The 22,175-nt window shown below is 50.8% G+C and overlaps 1 protein-coding gene across 1 annotated transcript; it reads left to right on the top strand.

Moving 5' to 3' along the window:
* Nucleotides 1–6,970: 6,970 nt before the first annotated feature.
* Ivd (isovaleryl-CoA dehydrogenase) lies at nt 6,971–21,006 on the top strand. The gene is made up of 12 exons (XM_090318609.1): nt 6,971–7,152; nt 7,584–7,673; nt 7,777–7,828; nt 11,557–11,726; nt 13,759–13,852; nt 14,035–14,171; nt 14,853–14,949; nt 17,092–17,185; nt 17,623–17,704; nt 18,223–18,327; nt 18,422–18,494; nt 20,230–21,006. Exons 1-12 carry the CDS (start codon nt 7,000–7,002, stop codon nt 20,361–20,363), a joined length of 1,281 nt encoding a protein of 426 aa, XP_090174735.1. The 5' UTR covers nt 6,971–6,999; the 3' UTR covers nt 20,364–21,006.
* Nucleotides 21,007–22,175: the final 1,169 nt, after the last annotated feature.

The raw sequence follows: 22,175 nt of genomic DNA, 5'->3' as shown, positions 1-22,175 counted from the left end.
AAGTGCTGGTGACTGAAGCCTGTAATGCTAGCTACTCAGGAGGCTGAGATCTGATGGCAGTTTTCCCTTAACAATGTTTGTATAGTGTTCAGTGTAAAGGTCTTACACATTTTTCATTTAGATTTATTTCTGTTTGACTGATGTTTCTTGTTGTACCTTAAAAAATTTTTTTTTCTAGTGATGGGGATGAAATCTAGGATTTGGTTAATGCTACATAAGTATTCTTCTCCAAGCCATGACCCCAGCTCCAAAAGACTTTTAGAGTTCATTTCCAACAGTTTTTGCCGATATTAAAATTACAATGGCCCTTTGTTTTTACTAGGCACTTGCATTGACCAGGCAAAAAGTCAAAATGGAATCGGGCAATTTTAAGCTCTCCTTCACCAAGCTGAAATGAAGCCATTTTTCTGAGCTTCTGATCTGTTTAAGATTAGTGGCATAATGACATTTCTCAAATAGGCGTGATAACAAGTTCCTTTAACCTTAACCTTTATACACAGGAGTTACCCAAGACTATACTGCTCCATCAGCTGAGTGCAAGCCTGTGCTCAAGGCTGGCTCTCTAACCTCCTAGCCACAGTTCCTCTTCTGGTTTTTGAATGGTTCCCCTGGGATTCGAGTCTCTTGGGGACTCCCACTGACTAAGAGCTACTCTCCTCAGCTCTCCCGAGTGGCTAGGATGACAGGCGTGAGCCACTGGTACCCCTCTCTGCTTTCTTTCAGTTGACGTTCCTCCACTTGACTGACAAGTCACTGCTTGAAGCTGCTTTTTCTTTTCTGAGGCTTTGCATATAGAGAACATGTTCTGCCCCTGACCTGTATCCCCACACTTTATTAGGGTTTTTTTTCGGGGGGGGGGGGTGTTCTGTTTTTTGTTTCTGGGTTGTTGTATTGTTGTATGTTTTGGGTGTGTGTGTGTTTCTCTTGTGTTGGTCCTAATGCTTGAACTCAGGGCTACTCTCCCTGAGCTTTTGTGCTCATGGCTGATGTTCTACCAATTGAACCATGCCTCCACTTCCAGCTCCTTTGTGTTTGAATGGAGAGAAAAGCTTTTTGTAATTTTTTTTTATTGTTAAGGTAATATACAGAGGGGTTACTATTGCCTAAGTCAGGTAAGGAGTATATTGTTTCTGAACAATGTTGCCCCTTCCCTTAGCATCTCCCAGTTTTTCTCTCCCGTCCCCCCAGCACATGTATAAGTTCATTTTCAATATAATGTCTCATAAGTACCACTGCTGCATTTGTTCTCTTTTTGTCCCTCCATTTCTTGTGTCTGTTTTGTTGTTGTTGTTGTTCGTTTTTTGTTTTTTAAGGTAAAGTATTGTTATGGCGCTCAGGCAGGCCCTGAACTGACGGTGTATCCCAGGCTGGTTTGGAAATCTGGATGATCCTGCCACTGCCTGCCCAGTGGTAGGATTACAAGTGTGTGCCACCATGCTTGGCACACATAACTAGCAGTGGACTGGGAATGTGGCTTAGTGGTAGAGTGCTTGCCTAGCATGCACAAAGCCCTGGGTTTGATTCTTCAGCACTACATAAACAGAAGAGGCCAGAAGTGGCACTGTGGCTTAAGTGGTAGAGTGCTAACCTTGAGTAAAAAAAAGCTCAGGAACAGTGCCCAGGCTCTGAATTCAAGCCCCAGGACTTGCATGTACAGGCACGCACGCGCACACATACACACAGATAACTAGGGGCAGCAATGGCAGAAGTGCCAGGAACAGGAATGCCACCTGTCAGAATTTACAGCCATGGAGGTTCTATCCTCTTTATTGCCTGCATTCTGAGCTGAGAAACACTGTCGCTGGAGGAAGGAAAGGCACAAAGACTATTTTCCAATAAAGATGAAAGGGGGGGAATCCTTGAGTCAGTTTCTAGGACCTTGAAATGCATAGCAAAAAGTATTTTTAGCGGTTTCTAACACAATAAAGGAAACTCACAAGGTGAAAGTTGCATTGAGAGCCAGGCGCCACTGGTGGCCCTTAGCTGTGTAGGAGGCTGAGATTTGAGGATGATGGTTCAAAGCCAGCCTGGGAAGAAAAGTCCCCGTGAGATTCCTAGCTCCGTTTAAGCACTCAAAAACGAAGTAGAGCTGTGCTTCTAGCTGTGACTGGACTGCTGGCCTTGAGCAAAAGAGTTCAGGAACACGTGCTGGGAGTTCCGCCTTGTGGTAGAGCGCTCGCCTAGCATGCACAAAGCCCTGGGTTTGATTCCTCCTCGGAACCATATATATAGGAAACAAACAGAAGTAGTGCTGTGGCTCAAGTGGCATAGCATTATTAGCCTTGAACAAAAAAAATGTCTAAGTGCCCAGGCTCTGAGTTCAAGTCTCAGGACTGGCAAAAAAAAAAAAAAATACTAGTCAACATCTGAATCACTAGATGTGGCTTCCCTTTCGAATTCAGAATGCCAGGCTGGGAGTTTGGCCTGGTGGTAGAGTGCTTGCCTCGCATGCACAAAAACTTGGGGTTTGATTCCTCCTCAGTCCTACCTACATAGAAAAAAGCTGGAAGTGGTGCTGTGGCTCACGTGGTAGAGCTCTAGCCTTGAGGGAAGCCCAAGGACAGTGCTCAGGCTCTGAGTTCAAGTCCCAGGACTGGGAGTGGCGGGAGAGGCGAATTTAGAATGCCAGACAAAAGGAGGGGGAGCAGCAGCAGTCACTCTGCTGAGGCCGGATCCCAGAGGAGTGAGTGTTACCTCGGAGCTCCTCTCACACATTGGAATGGGGAGTTTGGTTCTGCATGGGGCCAACATGTGGGCCCAAGAGCCGTTGTTATTCACTATCAGGTTTCCTTGCCTCTGCCAAAAGACCAATCCCAGATCCAGGACCTTGCTGGAAAAGATCTAGAAACAGTTGGCTGTCCTTCCCTCCCCCTCGGGCGGGCATCTCTACCCTGGCTGTGACTTTTCAGGCAAGCCTGCCTCCCTCGCAGGTCTGTTGTCCACCCTGATGTCCGTGGAAAGCAATGGCTGAGAATGAAGTGCTGGGATCAGAGGTGGCAGCTGCGTTAGATAAAGGTCCTGGGTGGTTCATGCTGCTGGATGCCAGCAGAGGGACTTTTGAAATCCAGTAAGTGGGTTGGTCGTGGGTTGTTGTGGGTTGCTGCCCATTGCAAGAAGAGGTTCCCTTGACTGACAGTTCTCCTGTGGTGACTGATCTCTTACCCCCACTCCTTTACAAGTAATGTATGTCCTAACGTATGTACATTGATGTAAAACCCCAAGCTATCATCCCATGGCAGAGGGCAGGACTAGACGGGTAGCTGGTCCAGGCGAATGCCACTACAGAAAGCATTGGTAAGATCCCAGACAGTATGAGACCCCGTTGAAACAGCTTCCGTGCCGTTTTAGCCACACGTGGCTCTCTTCTTGTAGGGGAGGTCTGAGTCTGGAGATGTAAACCTGTGCTGGCTAGGAAGTTGGGCCACCACTTGAACCACAGATTTCTATCTGGACCCAATATCAAATGCAATTTCCCTCCCACCAAGCAGACGTCAGACCCAGTGTGCTTGGCTGCATCCACGCTACTTGAGCCACTGTTGCCCTGGTAAACGGCTCTGTCGGGGCACATTCATAGTGTAATATGTGGGGTCTGCAGCCAAGCAGGTCTAGTCACACTTTTCCCCTGGTAACGTGCGATGGTGCTCTTGGCACTTTGAACCTGTCCAATACTGCGTGTGTATCTTGCAACCACAGCAGTAGGGCATGCACAATTCTGGCATGCCTAAATGGTGTGGTAAGCCTTGAAGCCATGGGGCTTTTTTTTTTCCCCTGGCCAGACCTGGCACTTGAACTCAGGGCCTGAGCACTATCTTTGAGCCTTTTCAAGATAAGTGCTCTACCACTTGGGCCACAGCACCACTTCCAGCTTTTTCTGTGTATGTGGTACAGGGAACTAGAACTCGGGACTTCATATATGTTAGGCAAACACTTTACCACTAGGCCGTATTCCCGGTCTGCCATGGGGCTTTTAACTTCTGGAGGAACCATTTTTTTTTTAATCTTTAGTTGTTTTCTTTTTCCTTTTTCTGTCTTTTTTTTTGGTCAGTCGTGGGGCTTGAACTCGGCCTCAGTCTCACCCTCCTAGGCCTATCCACAAATTGCATAGTTCATTTTCCACACAGTTATATTGAATAGCATGATTGCATTGGTCCACCCCTTCTCCCTCCCCTGCATACTCCCCTTTTGCCTTCCTCCCCTCCTCCCCAAATAACTGAAAAGCAAAAGCAAGCACCATGAACAATGACAACAATAAGAAAGAATATTTATGTATTTTACTAAGCAGGTCTAATTGAGCAATGCTAATGAATTTGGGGCTTGAATTCTGGGCTTGGGCTCTGTCCTTGAGTGTCTTTTGCTCAAGGCTAATGCTCTATAGTTGCAGTGCCAGTACTGGCATTTTCTGAGTAGTTTATTGAAGATAAGAGTCTCATAGACTTTTTTCCCCCCCCCCGGTCCTGAGGCTTGAACTCAGGGCTTGGACACTTTTGCACTTTTTGCACAAGGATTATGTTCTGCCATTTGAGCCACAGTGCCACTTCCAGCTTTTTCTGTGTATGTGGTACCAGGGAATCGAACCCAGGGCTTCGTGCACGCTAGGCGAGCACTCTACCACTAGGCTATGCTCCCAGCCCATCATGGACTTTTTTTTCCCTGAGCTGGCTCTGAACTGCGATCCTCATATCTCAGCCTCCTGTACCTCTAGGTGGATTACAGGCACCTAGCTCCAATCCTTATTTTTTTTTCAATAGATGTTGGCTTTTTGCTTCGGCCAGCCTGTGTCACAGTCCTCTTGTTTAGGCTTCTGGGACAGATGGAATGACAAGTGCATGCTATTATACTCATTTACTGGCTGTGACGGGGTCTCAAAAGTTTTTCTCATGCACTTTTTGCCCAGGCTGCCCCTGTCAAGTAGCTGGGATTAGGATCACAGCATGAACCGCTTCACTTTGTTCAAGTCTATCTTCCAACATCTTGACCAACATGAACCTGTTTTCCTTCAGTCCTTTTTTTTTTTAATCCAAATTTTTAGTACACAGGGGTGTTTTTATTTTGTTATTCCATGCTTGAAGAAAACGGTGGAAAGAGGTGAGCTGTCATTTCTGAGAATTCCACATGGAGCTCCTAATCTGAGCCCAACAACTGCCATCTCCTGGATTGCGAAAGATGTGCTTGCTTAATCCACACCTGTTGGGCCACCCAGAACTGTGCTAGCTGGGAGTCCAGCAGCTAGGCAGGTGAAAACCGGCCGCTAAGGTTAAAAGTCAGGGGGCCGGGAGTTTGGCCTAGTGGTAGAGTACTTGTCTAACATGCACAAAGACCCAGATTCAATTCCTCTGTACCACGTACGTAGAAAAAGCCCAGAGTGCTGTGGCTCCAGTGGTAGAGCTGTAGCCTTGAGAAAGCCCGGGGACAGTGCTCAGGCCCTGAGTTCAAGTCCCAGGACTGGGCTGGGAATATGGCTTAATGGTAGAGTGTTTTCCTAGCATGCATGAAACATTGGGTTTGATTCCTCAGTGTCATATAACAGAAAAAAGCCAGCAGTAGTGCTGTAGCCTTGAGCAAAAGAAACTCAGGGACAGTGCCCAGGCCCTGAGTTCAAGCCTCAGGACTGGCCAAAAAGAAAAAACACAAGAACCCTTAAGAATAAATCTCTAAACTGGGCTCTGGTGGCTCTTTCCTGTAATCCTAGCTACTGAGGTGGCTGAGGTCCGAAGATCAGGGTCAAAGCTAGCCCAGGCAGGAAAGTTCATGAGTCTCTTATTTCCAGGAAACTACTCAGAAAAAGCCAGAAGTGGTGCTGAACCTCAAAGGGTAGAGTGCTGGCCTTGAGCACAGAGAGGCTGAGGGACAGTGACCAGGCCCTGAGTTCAAGCCCCAGAACTGGCAAAATTAATAATAGTAATAGCAATAATCTAGGCCCGGAGTTCGGCCTAGTGGTAGAGTGCTTGCCTAGCATGCACGAATACCTGCGTTCAATTCTTTGGTACCACATACATAGAGAAAAGCTGGAAGTGGTGCTGTGGCTCAAGTGGTAGAGTGCTCGCCTTGAGGAAAGCCCCAGGACAGTGCTCAGGCCCTCAGATCAAGCCAGGACTGGCAATTAAAAAAATAAAACACAGGTCAAAAATCAACAAACCTAGAGTTGGAGACATGGCTCTGGGGGTCGGTAGTGTCAACCATGAGGAAAAGGTCTCAGTCCAAAAAAAACACCCAAATCATGTTATGTAATAATCCAGTGATCTCACTCCAGTACTCACTAGAGTTGGCCCTGCTTTCTCCCAGGTCTCGGCTGTGCCAGAGTTGCATGCCCTGTGTCCTCTCCACTATGGACATGTGAGCACTTTTCTGGTTTAATACCAACACTGTCATGTTAAATATTGTCTAAGCTTAATGCCAAGTCTGGCTGGTATCTGCAGTTCAAGGCTGTTATTTCAGTGTACGACCTATGTACTCTAAGACAAGCTCCTTGTGTTTTTGGGGTTTGTTTTTGTGGGTTGCAGGGCTTGAACTCTGGGCCTGGGCGCTGTCCCTGAGCTCTTCAGCTGCAGGCCACCACCCTAGCCCTGGAGCCACAGTGCTGCTTCTGTTTTTCTGGTGGTTAGTTGGAGATGAGCACCGAGCACTGTCCTTGGACTTTCTCAAGGCTGGAGCTCTACCACTTGAGCCACAGCACCACTTCCAGCTTTTTTCTATGTATGTGGTGCCAAGGATCCAACCGGGCCTTCCCGCGTGCTAGGCAAGCTCCTGGTCCTCTCCCTCCCCTCCTCTTTCATCTCCTCGGGTCCGGGCTTGAGCCGGCCCGGGCGCTGACCCTGAGCCCGGTTCGCCCCCAGGCCGGGGTCTGCGCCGGGAGGGCGGTCCCCGCAGGCGATTGGCTGCTCCGGACCCACCCCCCTCGCTGATTGGACGAGGCCGTCCGGAAAGGAGGGCGGGGCCTCTCCGCGCTCCCCCAGCACCCCCGGCCCCGCCCTGCGCTCCCGGGAAGCCTGCGAGGCCGAGATGGCGACCGCCGCGCGGCTGCTGGGGCGGCGGGCGCTGGGCTGGCGGCAGCGGCCGGCGCTGGGGCCCCTCGCGGGCCCCGGGCCCCGGCGAGCCCACTCGCTGCTGCCGGTGGACGACACGATCAACGGGCTCAGCGAGGAGCAGAAGCAGGTATGGAGATGCACCCGCCGCGGGCCCCGAGGCCACCCCGGGACCGGCGCCCGCCGCCCGCCCGGGCCTCCGCCCCGGATCCCGGCATCGCCTCCGCGGAGGACGGGCTGGAGCCCGCGGGATGGCAGGGCCCCGGCCGGTGGCGCCTCCGCGTCTGTGCGGGCGCAGACCGCTGAGCGAGACTCGGACGGTCTCCGAGGCGTCTGATGGGCTCCTGGATGGTCATCCAGGGCTTCGCCCTGGGATGAGCCCCGAGGGGATTCGCCCTGCGGCCGGCGCTCCTCCTCGGAGCGGCCCTGGCGAGCAAGACCTCGGAGCAAGGCCTGGGAGGAGCGGTGGCGCGGCTCTGGCTGGCCTGAGGCGTGCACTTCAGTGCTCCCTGCCTCCCTCCCTCCCTGCCTCCCTCCCTCCCTCTCCCTCTCCCTCTCCAGCTTCGTCAGACAATGACTAAGTTCCTCCAGGAGCACCTGGCCCCCAAGGCCCAGGAGATTGATCGGACCAACGATTTCCAGAACTTGAGAGTAAGTCCCAAGGCTGGGGCGCGGGGTGCCCTCGCCCGCCTGGAGGGGCGCACGGGGGCCCGGGCTGCCTTCTCCTCATTCCCTCCCCGCTCTCTGTTGACAGGAGTTCTGGAAGCAGCTGGGGAGCCTGGGGGTCCTGGGCATCACGGCACCCGGTAGGTAGAGCGGCTTTCCCTATGTTCTCTCCGACATAGCTCCTAAGAGAAACATGAAAGGGAATGGCAAGGCCGTGCCCAAGCACTTGTTCCTTTTTGCACTTGAGAGGGTGCTTACTGAGCCCAGAGAGGAGTCCAGGCTTCTGTGTGTTTGGCAGAAGGATCAGCCAGTATACCTAAGCCGAGTCAGGCTCGTCCAGTGCCTCAACTGTTTCTAAGTCAGCTGCCTTTGTGCTGCTTTCCTTCCTTTCCAAGGAACCTTGCTTGCACCAACCTGATTTCTTGGTGTGAGGGCCTTGCCAAGCAAGCTTTACCCACGTGAATAGTACTGAGAACCAGTCACTCTGAGCGTGGGTCTGTATCCAGGAAAACTTTTTAATGGGGAGCTCTGAAACTCCTTATCCCTTTTTTTGTTGTTATTGTTTTATGTTTTGGGGGATGATAGAGCTTGAACTCTGGGCCTGGGCGTTTGTCCCTGAGCTCTGCAGCTCTCTCTACACCTTAAGCCACAACACCAATTCCCGTTTTCTAGTGATTAATTGGAGATAAGAGTCTCCTACATGAACTTCCTACTTGCTTTGAATGTCGACCTCAGATCTCAGCCTCCTGAATAGCTAGGATGACAGGCCACGCCCAGTCTCCCCTATCTTTTCTGCGCTCTGCTGACTGTTCCTCAGCTAGTGACTCTCCTTCTGCCCATGAGCTGGCCACGTCTTGGCTCCCAGGAGATCCTGAGGAATCTCACCTTCCTCTGGCCTTTGCATAGATATTCTTGGCCTCATCCCTGTATTTGATGTTCTGAATCAGCACTCTCACCCCCAACCTTTGGGCTTGCTGTACTTTCTCCGTTAACCCTTTGTTTTCATTTTTGTTTGCTTTCTGCCAATCCTGGGGGCTTGAACTCAGAGCTTGGGCACTGGCCTTGGACACTTTTTGCTCAAGGCTAGTGCTCTGGTGATAAAGGCTGACAGCTAATACAACTTGTGTTTCTTTGTTTGTCAGTCATGGAGCTTGAACTCTGGACACAGGCACTGTCCCTGAGCAATTCAGCTCAAGGCTAGTGCTCTACCATGTTGAACTACAGCACTACTTCTCGTTTTCTGTAAAGTCTCATGGACTTTGGGCTGGCTTTGAACCATGATCCTCAGATCTCAGCCTCCTAGATAGCTAGGATTATGGGGGTGAGCCACCAACACCCCACCCAACTTGTGTGGGCTTGAGCTCAGGGCCTGAGCACTGTCCTTGGACTTTTCCAAGGCTAGAGCTCTACCACTTGAGCTTCAGCACCACTTCCGGCTTTTTCTTTTTCTATGTATGTGGTGCCAAGGAATTGAACCCGGCTCTTCGTGCATGCTAGGCAGGCACTCTACCACTAGGCCAAACTCCTGGCCCCTTTCTTCCTTTCTTTTTGTCAGTCCTGGGGCTTGAACTCAGGGTCTGAGCACTATCCTTGGGCTTTCTTAAGACTAGAGCTCTACCACTTGAGCCTCACTTCAACGTTTTTCTTTCTTTTCTTTTTCTTTTTTTGTCAGTTGTGGACTTCCAGCTTTTTCTATGTATGTGGTAAAAAGGAATTGAAGCCCAGTCTAGTACATGCTAGGCAAGCACTTTTAACACTAGGCCAAATTCCCGGCCTCCAACTTGTGTTTTAATAAGTATTTTCTAAAAGATTGCTAGAAATCAAGGAGCTTATAAATATATGTCCAGAAATGAAGTAGATATTTTAGTTTTTGTTTTTGTTAGTCCTGGACCTTGAACTCACGGCCTGAGCACTGTCCTTGGGCTTTCTCAAGGCTAAAGCTCTACCACTTGAGCCACAGCACCATTTCTGGTTTTTTTTCTATGTATGTGGTACCGAGGAATCGAACCCAGGTCTTCGTGCATGCTGGGCAAGCACATTACCACTAAGCCAAACTCCCAGCCTCTGAAGTAGATATTTTAAAGTTGATGGAGCCCAGCTCAGTAGGTAGTGTGTCAGGCTCAAAGTTGAAACACAATGACTTAAGAGTACAAATGCTGCAACCTCAGAAGAGGTCAACAGCTCACATGGACTAAATCCACACTTGCCTTTGGGTAGCGGTTATGTTTGCGGATTATAAAATTAAACACCTCAGCACCTACTGTTCCTATGTGTACTGCTATAGAGAGATAAAGGTTGAATGGGGCCAAGAGTGTGACCTAGTGGTAGAGTGCTTGTCTAGCATGTATGAAGGCCTGGATTTGATTCCTCGATACCACATACGCAGAAAAAGCCAGAAGTGGTGCTGTGGCTCAACGTGGTAGAGCACTAGCCTTGAGCTGAAGAGCTCAGGGACTGTGCCCATGCACAGAGTTTAAGCTCCATGACTGACAAATAAACAAAGAAATACAAGTTGTATTAGCTGTCAGCCTTAATCACCAGAGAACACTATTTGGTATGTTGCAATATTTGGTATGTTGCAAGCTTAATGGTAGTTTAAACTTGACATAGTTTGTGCATTAGTTATTTCTGATGGATTTGAATTTGCCTCTTAGTTCACTTCGTGTCAAGTGCTAAAACTGTGAACCTTTTTGGTGGGTAATAACTGAAAATAAAGATTTGGTTTTTGTGTGGGAGGAGGGCGTCATGGGGCTTGAACGCTGTCCCTGAGCTCTTCAGCTCAAGGCTACCACCCCACCATTGCGCCAAGCCCCACTTCCCGTTTTCTGGAGGTTAATTGGAGATAAGAGTCTCAGGTCCTTTTGTGCCCCGGCTGGCTTTGAACTGTGATCATCAGAGCTCAGCTTCCTGAGTAGCTAGGATTACAGGCGTGAGTCACCATATCCAGCTACAAAGATTTATTTTTATGCTGAAAAAAAAAAAAAACCTTGCTGAATTCAGTGGCTTACACCTGTAATCTGTAATCCTAGCTACTCAGGTGGCTGAGATCTGAGGATCACGGTTCAAAGCCAGCCTAGGCACTAAAGGCTTTGAGATTCTTATCTCCAGAAAACCAGAAAACCAGAAGTGGCACTGTGGTTCAAGGGGTAGGGTGGCAACCTTCAGCTGAAGAGCTCAGGGACAGCGCCCAGGCTCAGAGTTCAAGCCCCACAACCAACAAAAAAGCAATACCAGCAGCAACAACAATGTTATAAGATACTAGTGGCTCGTACCTCCTACCTACTCAGGAAGCTGAAATCTGAAGATTTGGGTTCAAAGCCAGCCCAGTCCTGGGGCTTGAACTCAGTGCCTGGGCACTGTCCTTGGACATTTTTTGCTCCAGGCTAGCACTCTGCCACTTGAGCCACAGTGCCGCTTCCAGCTTTTTCTGTGTTGTAGTACCAAAGAATAGAACGTAGGGCTTCATGCATGCGAGGTGAGCACTCTACCAGTAGGCTATGCTCCCAGCTCTTGTGAGAATCTTAGCTCCAGTTAACTACCCCAAATGCCAGAAGTGGAACTGTAGCGCAAGTGATACAGTGCTAGCCTCAGCAAAAAAAAATCTCAGGGACAGCTCCCAGGCCCTGAGTCAAAGCCCCAGGACTAGCAAAAAAAAAAGAAGAAAAAAAATCTGGGATAAAGCCAGAGTTGTTGGTAATAGCCATCAGCAGTTGGCCAAACCAGTTGTCGGGGAAGGTGCTCAGGGCACCAGCCTGTCACACTCAGGGGAACATGGATCAGAGACTACTGGTAGCCAGGGTATTGCTTCTGCACCAGTCAACATTCCTGACTGTGTTATAATTGAACCTGTGCGCCTTTCTACTTCCAGTGAAGTATGGTGGCTCTGGCCTGGGCTACCTGGAACATGTGCTGGTGATGGAGGAGATATCTCGGGCCTCTGGAGCTGTGGGGCTCAGCTATGGTGCCCACTCCAACCTCTGCGTCAACCAAATTGTGCGCAACGGCAATGAGGCCCAGAAAGAGAAATACCTCCCCAAGGTGAGGAACTGGGGAGACAGAAATCTACCCTGGACTGGGCCCCCGTGGCTCCCTCCCATGACCCTAGCTATTTAGGAGACAGATCTAGGGATTGAAGTTCAAAGCCAGCCCAGGCAGGAAAATTTTGAGAGCTTCCTACCTCCCCAGTAAGCCACAAAAAAACAGAAATAGAGCTTTTGGCTCAGGTGGTAGAGTGCGAGCTCTGAGCAAAAGTGCTCAGGGACAGAACCCAGGCCCCAGGACAAAGCCTTAATAACAGCACAAAAGGGAAAAAAGAGAAAAGAAAAGAATCTACCGTTGTAGTCAACGTAACCATCAACTAAGGCTCCCTGTCCTGCTGGAGGAAGGCATTCTGACTTGATTTCTGTGGCATGACGTCAAGGACTCAGGAAGATCCAGGGTGACCTTCAAACAATTGAGTCAAAAAGCTGAAAACAGCTGTGTGCCAGGGGCTCACACCTATATTCCTAGCTACTCAGGAGGCTGAGAACTGAGAATCGTGGCTCAAAGCCAGCCCAAACAAGAGTTCTTATGAGACTCTTATCTCCAGTTAATTACCCAAAGTAGCACTGTGACTCATAGTGGTACAATGCTAGCCTTGAGCAAAAGAGCCAAAAGAGCTCAGGAACAGTGCCTAGCCTGAGTTCACGCTCATGATTGGGGAAAAAGAAAAAAAAAGTTGAAAATAGGGCTGCAAGCATAGCTGCTCTCCTCTTCCATTCCCCCTGTAAAAAAAAAAAAAAAAAAAAAAGGTTAAAAATAGGGCCAAATGCCGGGAGTTTGGCCTAATTTAGAGTGTTTGTCTAGCATGCATGAAGACCTGGGTTCGATTCCTCGGAACCACATACATAGAAAAAGCTGGAAGTGGTGCTGTAGCTCAAGTGGTAAAGCTCTAGCCTTGAGAAAGCCCAAGGTAGTGCTCAGGCCCTGAATTCAAGCCCCAGGACTGGCAAAAAAGAAAAAAATGCAGCCAAATTTCCCAATAATTGAACCATGGCCAGACAATATTTGAAGAAGACTTTAACAAAAAAACAGGGTGTGTGCTGGCATACCTATATTCCTGGTTTCTAAGAAGGCAAAGGTAGCAGGATCACTTGAGCCAGGAGTTTAAGGTGTGGCAAGATCCTGACTTCAAAACAAAAGGGTACAAGAGTCATGACTCAACTGATAAAGACTTGGAGGTCAAACCCCAGTGCCAACAGAAATAAAGACAAGAGCAGGTCTGAAGATATAACTTAGGGGTGAAGGGTTTGACTGGAATGTGAAGGCCTGGGTTCCAGCCTTAGGATTAGAAGAGAGAGGAGAGGGGAGGAGGACTGGGGTTACTGATTTTGCAATCCTAGCTAGAGGCAGAGGCAGAGATCCTGGAAATCATGGTTCAAGACCATGCCAGGCAAAAAATTCGAGAAACTAACTCAACTGATGAGTGGGATGGTGGCGTGCACCTGTTCCGTCCACTGTGGGGGAAACACAGTGGAAACACTTGACTGTGGTCCCAGTCACACCGAGAGACTCAAGTGGGAGAATCAATGCAGGCTGACCCAAGCACAGAGCAAGACCCCACTGGAGATGGCCGGGCATGGTGGCTCACACCTGTGATCCTAGCTACTCGAGAGGCTGAGATCTGAGGATCAAGGTTCACCTGCAGCCCAGGCACAAAAGGGCCTGAGACTCTTATCTCCAATTAACCTCTAGAAAACAGTGGGGCTTGGCTCAAGGGTAGGGCAGAAGCCTTAAGCTGAAGAGCACAGGGACAGCATCCAGGCCCAGGGATAAGGTGGTAACCTGGAGCTGAAGAGCTCAGGGACATCACCCAGGCCCCGAGTTCAAGCCCTGTGACCCACCAAAAAAAAAAACAAAAAAGAAGACGAAGAAGAGATGGAAGGGAGATGGGTATCAGGCTTCCCTGTCTGGATGTCACCGCGGTTTGAAGTCTGGTGACCGGAATGGTTCCAGAAGAGGCAGCCTCAGCGAAGTGCTGTAAGGCAGTGACTTCTGAGGTGGTGACAGGCCTGTCGGGTTTTCTTTCCAGCTGATAAGCGGAGAATACATCGGAGCCCTGGCCATGAGTGAGCCCAATGCCGGCTCTGACGTCGTCTCCATGAAGCTAAAGGCAGAAAAGAAAGGTTAAGCTACTCTCAGCTAGGGAGCCTCATGTGGGCAGTGAGGGGAGGCTGATCAGAGCCAGGAAGCAGCAAGGGGGGGCGGGGGGTGCCTCCCATCTGTCTCCCATACTTTCTCAGCCAACCAGATCCTAAAGTTCTGCGAGCTGGCTGAGACAGCCAGTGGAGCTGACATTGCCCCTTAGGAGATCATTATATCCTGAATGGAAACAAGTTCTGGATCACTAATGGCCCTGACGCTGATGTCCTCATCGTCTATGCCAAGACGGATCTGACTGCCTTGCCAGCCTCTCGGGGCATAACAGCCTTCATCGTGGAGAAGGTGAGGTGCCGGGGGTGTGGTCAGCGCGGCTTCTGTCTTCAGTTTGCCTAGCATGCATAAAGGCCTGGGTTCAATTCCCCAGCACCACATACACAGAAAAAGCCAGACGTGGTGCTGTGGCTCGAGTGGTAGAACACTAGCCTTGAGAAAGCCCAAGGACAGAGTTCAGGCCCTGAGTTCAAGACCAAGGACTGGCAAAAAAGAAAAGAAAAAAAGAAAACTGGCAAGTTTTCCTAAAACGAAAAGCCTTTCATGAAGAAAAAGGACCGTGGAGAGATGGAGGTGGCGGGGTGACTCGTGGGCGAGGACACAGTAGAGTGCTGTGCCAACACATGCACCTGTGTCATCCAGGTCAGAGCCTGCAGGTGTCTGACCTAGGCCCAGGTGGAGCCCCACTGGGGACAGATGGTCAAAAGAGCATCTCGGGAGTGGTGTTCCTTGAGGGGGGAGGCAAAGCCTGAGAAAGTGAGGAGGGCTGAGGTTCCCTTGAGAAAGAGCTTTTCTGGTGAGGACTGGGGAAATGCAAGCTGGCAGCAGAGGTGTGAGAGCTGGAACGGTTTTCTGTGCAGAGAGAGGGCCTGGGGGTGGGATGTGGGCGTGTTGGCAAGGTGAAGGGACCGCCCGGGCACAGGCGAGCCTTGTTGGAGCCACATCTAACAAGCGTTTCCTTTGCCTCTGAAGGGCATGCCTGGTTTCAGCACCTCCAAGAAGCTGGACAAGCTGGGAATGAGAGGCTCCAACACCTGCGAGCTTGTCTTTGAAGACTGTCAGGTTCCTGGTACGTATTGTGAGAATTGGGGAGCCCCTGCCCTAGCCCCTTCTCAAACTAGGAAGGCCCGTCTCATGGGGTTACAGAGGCTCGCATGGTTAGCTGCTCCGTGGCCTGTGACTAGACCAAGGGCCTGCAAGGCTGGACAGCTTCCTCCTTGAGTCCTGTCCCTGCAGCTGTCCACCAGAAGCCGCCATGAAGGGTGGAGCCTCATCTGTGGGCAACAGATTGCCAGGGGTTCCTATTCTAATAGTCGCAGGTGAAAGGCGAGTCCCTAGCCCTTCAGAAGACAGAGCCTCCCCTGGGTGGCCAGGGAAACGAGACCGAGGGGCTCAAGACAAGGTATTTTTCCCTCCACTAGTCCCCCAATGGCCTACTTCCTTCAACTTGGCCTTACCTCTGAAAGGATCAGTCATCTTGCACAATAATGCCACCTGATTATAACTGATTCACTGGTGACTTCACATTCCTTCTCAATCACCTGCCTCTTCATTAGAAACCAGCTTTCAACACCCATGTCTCCAGGGAGCATTCCATGCCCACACCACAACATTGTGTGCTACACTTGTTAATGAAGCTTAAAAAAGAAAACGAACTAATGAAAGCCAGACTTAGTGGACTTAGTGAAGGAGAAACAAGCTGATTTCTCCCATGACCTGTGGGTGAAAACGTGACACCATGTAGCATTGTAAGAGAGTCACACTCTACCATGGCCCAGAAAGTACTAGGGACCAGTCAGCCCTTTCCATCCCCCATTCCAGAAAAGCACCCTTCCAGACGAAGCCTCTGGACAGGACAGTCCATGAAGATCTTGCTTTTTTGTTTTTGTTTTTTAGTGCCAGTTCTTGGGTTTGAACTCAGGGCCTGAGAGCTGCCTCATAACTTTTTTGCTCAAGGCTACAGCTCCACTGGTGGCTAACTGGAGAGCAGAGTCTCATCGACTCTCTTGCCCATGCTGGCTTTAAACCACAGTCCTCAGATCTCAGCCTCCGGAGTAGCAGTGATTAGAGGCGTGAGCCACCAGCGCCCAGCCAGATCCTTTACAAGAAGGAAAAGCCCCACGTCTGAGCCCCGCCTTTTGGTACTATTTTCTCTCCACTCCCCAGGCCCTTTCTAGGACAGTGCTCACCAGCCTCTGTCACTAGCACTGAATGGCATTTTTCCTGTGTGTCGTGCTGGGAGGTGATGCCGGATCCCAGCAGGCAGCCCAGGGGAGGGGAATCCTCGGGTTTCTGGGTAGATTACAGGTGTAGACAGAACCAGAGAAGAGAGTGATTCCTTCTTCACTATTCACGGGTGAATGAGAAATATTTAACATCACAAGGAGTTACGTCTAGCGTTGTGGGGGTCCTGGAAACCCAACATCTGACTGGAATCCTAGTTAAAGCCCACATCCCCTATTGTAGCACCTGGAGTAAGAACCACATTGTCCAGCCTACGAGGTTGTTTTGTTTTGTTTTGTTTTGTTTTTTATTGAAACTGAGTTTTTATATTTAAAATGTCATATTCCACAATCAAGTATCCCAAGAAAAAAAATCTCTATATGCAATTGGCACCTAAATTTAAGAGCATAATTAAAATTAAGGCGAATCTTTGCATGTCATAGATACATATTGATCTATATAATAGATGAATATATATCTCTAGAATATATAGTCTGTCATAGACCTATATGTCTACATAGATATATTTATATCTCCAAATTCATGTCAGTGACCTGCAGTGCCTGAGTGTTGAGTCATCGCTCGTGTGTTGTTTGGATCCACACATCAAGGAGACCTTTCGTTCCTTTGGTCTTGGCTTATCTCATGCAGCAGGATTTGCACTACTTCTATCTACTTCCCAGCCAATGGCCTTGAACATAATCCTGCCTCCACTACCCGGTGTTGACATTACAAGCAGGCACCTTGAGCCAAACCCCACTTCCCATTTTCTAGAGGTTCATTGGAGATAAACGTCTCAGGTTCTTCTGTGCCCGGGCTGGCTTTGAACCTTGATCCTCAGATCTCAGCCACCTGAGTAGCAAGGACGACAGATGTGAGCCAGCCACCTCGCCAGGCCCTTGTTTAGATTGGCTGGGAGGCCAGAGTGGAGGGACTGTGGGTAACCTCTTCCTCTGACCAGCATTCCCCCCCCCCCCCCCCCCCGCAGCCGCCAACATCCTGGGCCAGCAGGGTAAGGGCGTCTACGTGCTGATGAGTGGCCTGGACCTGGAGCGCCTGGTGCTGGCGGGCGGGCCTCTGGGGTAAGTGTGGGGCTTTGGAGGGGCTAATGAGCCCAGGGGTAAGCGTGAGCAGGCCGTGGAGAGCACAGGTCAGTGTGAGGCTTTGGGGGCCCCGAGCGCCTCCCCAGTCCTGGAGACAGAGGAGCCTCTTGTGTGTCATTGTTAACACTGAAGGGAAATGACATCCGGTGGCCTACAGGCAACTCATCCAGGCAGTATGGGGGTGAAGTGGAGCTCAGACACCTCCTGTCCCCTCCAGCCCCTGCTCCCACCATTGCCACCTCTGGTTCAGGGGAAGGGCACCAGTGCTGGGCACAGCTGGCAGGGAGCCACACCGCTGTCCCTGAGACGCCAGGTTCCCGTTCATCAAGCTTCCCCCTGCAGGCCCTTCTTCCTTGCTCTGTGCCATGCCGGGGTGTGTAATACCCAGCTCTGCCACGTCTCCCTCCTCCCTGCAGGCTCATGCAGGCTGTCCTGGACCACGCCTTTCCCTACCTGCATGTGCGGGAAGCCTTTGGCCAGAAGATCGGCCACTTCCAGGTGAGAGGACTGCTTTGCTGCCGCCGCCTTCTTCTTCTTCTTCTTCTTCTTCTTCTTCTTCTTCTTCTTCTTCTTCTTCTTCTTCTTCTTCTTCTCCTCCTCCTCCTCCTCCTCCTCCTCCTCATCCTCCTCTTCCTTCTCCTTTTCCTTCTCCTTCTCCTCCTCCTCCTCCTCCTCCTCCTCCTTGTTCTTCTAATAAAGAATGAGGACGCAGATGACACTGTGGCCGGCCTATCACCCCCCTCTAGCAAGATGGCCTTGAAGCCTCGGGACGCGGGCTGGCTTTTCACAAAGCTCATCGCCCTCTCCCACCGGCTTCTACTTGAGATGAACGAAGGGGTCAGCGTAGAGCTAGAAAGTGGGGGATGCAGGGGGTCAGGGCTCAAGGAAGAGGAAGCAGCGTTGCTAACCTGACCCTTGGGGTTCGAAGGCGCTGCAGAAGTTAGGGGAGCTACAGCTCTCTCCTCAGCCCCCAGCACTGCTCCTTGAATGCTGACTTGTGACCTCCCTTTGCCCAGCTGATACAGGGGAAGATGGCTGACATGTATACGCGCCTCATGGCGAGTCGGCAGTATGTCTACAACGTCGCCAAGGCCTGTGATGAGGGCCACTGCACTGCTAAGGTGAGGCCCCCAGGAATGGGGGGAGGCAGCTGCTGCCCCGGGCCCCCCGTGCCCTGCCCTGTGCGGCCCCCCTGAGCCACGCCCTCTCCCGCAGGACTGCGCTGCTGTGATTCTTTACGCAGGCGAGAACGCCACACAGGTGGCCCTGGATGGCATCCAGTGTCTGGGTGAGTGAACCCCACTCCCCACCATCCTCTCCCAGGGCTGCCCTCCTCCCCACAGCTGGGGTTGGCACAAAAGAAATTTCCTCTCTGCCTGGAAGTTGGGCCTAGTGGTAGAGTGCTTGCCTAGCGTGCGTGAAGTCCCTCGGTTCGATTCCTCGGTACCACATACATAGAAAAAGACCAAAGTGGTGCTGTGGCTCAAGTGGTAGAGCTCTAGTCTTGAGAAAGCCCAAAGACAGTGCTCAGACCCTGAGTTCAAGCTGTAGGCCTCGCAAAAAATAATAATAACTATTATTAATAATAGTAATCAGAAATATCTGGGTATGGTGGTGCGGGCTAAAGGCAGAAGGACTACAAGTCTGAGGCCTGCCTGAGGTATATAATGAGACCCTCCAAAAATGACCAAAACTGGAGCTGAAGACGTAACGTAGATGGTACAGTGCCGATCAATGAAGGAAAGTATCGGATAGTATGTTCAAGTCCCAGTCTCAGAGCAAAAAAAAAGACCAAAACCAGGCTAGGTGCCAGCGACCCGTACCTGTAATCCTCGCTATTCAGGAGGCTGAGATTGGAACTATCAACAAAAAAAATTGCCAAAACCTTTGTGGCTGTGCACCCCTGCCGTTCTGGCTGGAGCAGGAAGTACAAGCTGAAGGATATTGGTCCAGGCCCCCCCAGGCACAAATGAGACCCTACCTCAGAAGTAACCAGAGCCCAAGGTGCTGCAGGTGCACAGATGACAAGAGCACCTACTCAACAAACACATTCAGTTCTCGGTACTACCAAGAAGAAGAAAAATAAACAAGGAACATAATCGGAAAAGAAGATTGTTCTAGGGCCAGGAGTTTGGCCTAGTGGTACAGTACTTGCTTAGCATGCATGAAGACCTGGGTTCAATTACTTGGTACCACATATATAGAAAAAGCTGCAGGTGGTGCTGAGGCTCAAGTGGTAGAGCTCTAGCCTTGAGAAAGCCAAGGACAGTGCTCAGGCCCTGAGCTCAAGCCCAGGACTGGCAAAAAAAAAAAAAAAAAAGAATATTGTTCTGCTAGAGGTATGGCTGAAGTGGTAGGTTACCTGTCTGGCAAGCTCGAGGCCCCGAATTCCCGAATTCAAGCCCTAGTAATATCAAAAATTTTAAATAAGCCAGGTGCTGGTGGCACTGGCATATAATCCCAGCTACTCATGAGGCGGAGATCTGAGGATAGCCGGCTCAGGCAGGAAAGTCCTTGAGAGTCATTGCCAATCCACCACCAGAAATTGGGGCTCAAAATGGTAGAGTACTAGCCTTGAGCAAGAAAGAGCTCAGGGACAACGCCCAGGTCCTGAGGAGTTTCAAGCGCTAACAACAACAGAAAAAAATAAAAATACGTAGTTGGGCGTTGGTGCCTCACGCTTATAATCCTAGCTACTCGGGGCTGAAAACCAAAGGCTCTCAAAGCTAGCCTGGACAGCAAGGTCTGCAAGGTCCATTTCCAATTAGCCAGCAAAATGCCAGATTGGAGACATGACTCAAATGGTAGAGCGCCAGCCTAGCCAGTGCAAGGCCCTAAGTCACACACACAAAGGGTTGCAGGATGTGTGTAGATTGTGTGCAAATATTATACCATCTTGCGTAAGGGATGGGGTCCTGGAACTGGTTCCTGAAGACAGTAGTGACCGTGTCGCCATCTTGTCTCTTTCCTTGCCTGTGCCCACCACTTCTGCGTTCTCTTCTCTGCCCAAACCCTGCTTGCAGGTGGCAATGGCTACATCAACGACTTTCCCATGGGCCGCTTTCTTCGAGATGCCAAGCTGTATGAGATCGGCGGTGGGACCAGTGAGGTGAGGCGGCTGGTCATTGGCAGAGCTTTCAATGCGGACTTCCACTAGCGCCATGGCCTGTCACCCAGCTCCCAGCACCCAGGGGCCTTTCTCTGCCACCAGCCTGCCCCCCTCCCCCGGCCTCACCGCCAGGCCAGTCAGAGTCCACTGAAAGCTTCCAGTGGACTCTCCGGAAGCGCCTTAGCTCTCCTGGGGTTGTTGGGAGAGCTCAGTGCCCTTAGCTCTTCATCGTGGGTACCTGATGCCCCAGCCTCTGGAGAGGGGGGCGCCACGGAGGTGTGCAGGTGCTACTTGTTTTTTGAGTGAACCTCTCTGCTCCAGTTCAGCACAAGCACCGCCTCTCCCCTCATTCCCACTCGGTGATCTCTTCTGGGGAAACAAGTCAAATCCCTCCCCCTTGCTTCTCTGGTCCCCAGCCGGGCAGTGGGTGTCAGGTTTGGGATGATTGACACACACGGGCTGGCCGCCTGGGCGGCGACGCTGGGCCCCTCTGCACCAGTCTGCCACCAGGACTGGCACCAGGCAGTCCTGATCTCGTGTGACCTTCTGCGGCACACTGCATGGCAGGCACAGGCCTGGCTCCAGGCCAGCCAAGGCTGCTGTGTGCATTTCTCTGGACGCCCTATGGCTGATTTTGTTACAGCTGCACAGTGGCTGCTGCCATTTTGTATTAAACATGTTGTAAAGCAAACCCATCTGCTCCTGAAGCGGTGATGGAGAGAAGCCACCTTCCTGCCATTTGGATCCAGCATTTGGCCTTGGAGGGGGCCTGGCCAAAGCCCCTCCTGCCCGCCTCTCTGCTCTGGGATAATAGATGGGAGGCAGAAGCAACCTTTAGGGCAGGGGAAAGTCATAAATCTCCTGGAGATTTTGTTTGCTTGGGTGATTCTGGGGGAAAACCTCAAGGGTGTGAAGCCACGCTGAGCCTCCTAGCCCAGGAGGGCATCCAGCCTGGTAGTTATGTGGGAACTGAAAAGAACATTTCTGGTTTTGAAAGCCTTCGCTGACTTTGTGTCTGGTTTGGTTTTGAGACAGCATCTCACCATGTAGCCCAGGCTGGCTCTTCCCTCCTTCAGACTCGGAATTATAAAGTAAACACCAGCACCTAAGCACATCCTGGAGAATTTGTTTGTTTGGTCAGTCATGGGGCTTGAACTCTGGGCCTGGGCGCTGCCCCTGAGCTCTTCAGCTCAAGGCCACCACCCTACCCCTGGAGCCACACCGCCACTTCTGGTTTTCTAGTGGTTAATTGGAGTTAAGAGTCACAGAGTTTCATGCCCAGGCTGGCTCTGAATTGTGATTCTCAGATCTCAGCCTCATAAGTAGCTGGGATTTTAGGAGTAACCTGGTCCTGGCCTGAGTCTTAAAAAAAAAAAAAAAATCAAGAAGATTGGACGGGAGGCATGGCTCAAGTATAGAGGAAACTGCCCAGCAAGCACAAAGGCCTTGAGTTTAAAACCACAGTACCACCAAAAAAGATTTTTTTTTCCCTTAAATCAGAAGCTCATTTGCCTGTTTTCAAGATCAGAACTGAAGCAAAGATCCAGACATGCTAGCAGCTTAAAAGTAGGGGCCCATCTGAGAATCCCAGCCTGGGACCCTACCGCACAGACAGAATGGGCTCTGGGTTTTTCCACCCTCTGTTAAAGCTCCCCAGAGATGAACTGGTTTTCCTGGCGCTCAACCCACCAGCAGTGCCTGTTCCTAGCTTTGTGTCCTGGCCTCCAGCCAAATGCTATTCCCAGCCAGAGCCTTGAGACAGGTGGGGCTAGCTCCTTGCCTCCTCCCCCGGCCCCATCCAGGGGAAGATCCAGACGCCCCCTGCCCCCCCAGCCCTCCGCTGCGTGGAAACAGGCAGCT

The sequence above is a fragment of the Megascapheus bottae genome, chromosome 25 (genome assembly GCF_031878675.1).
Source record: "Megascapheus bottae isolate mThoBot1 chromosome 25, mThoBot2.hap1, whole genome shotgun sequence".
NCBI classification, from domain to species: domain Eukaryota; kingdom Metazoa; phylum Chordata; class Mammalia; order Rodentia; family Geomyidae; genus Megascapheus; species Megascapheus bottae.
Note: the sequence above shows the minus strand (reverse complement) of the source record. Positions and strands in the feature narration are given on the sequence as shown.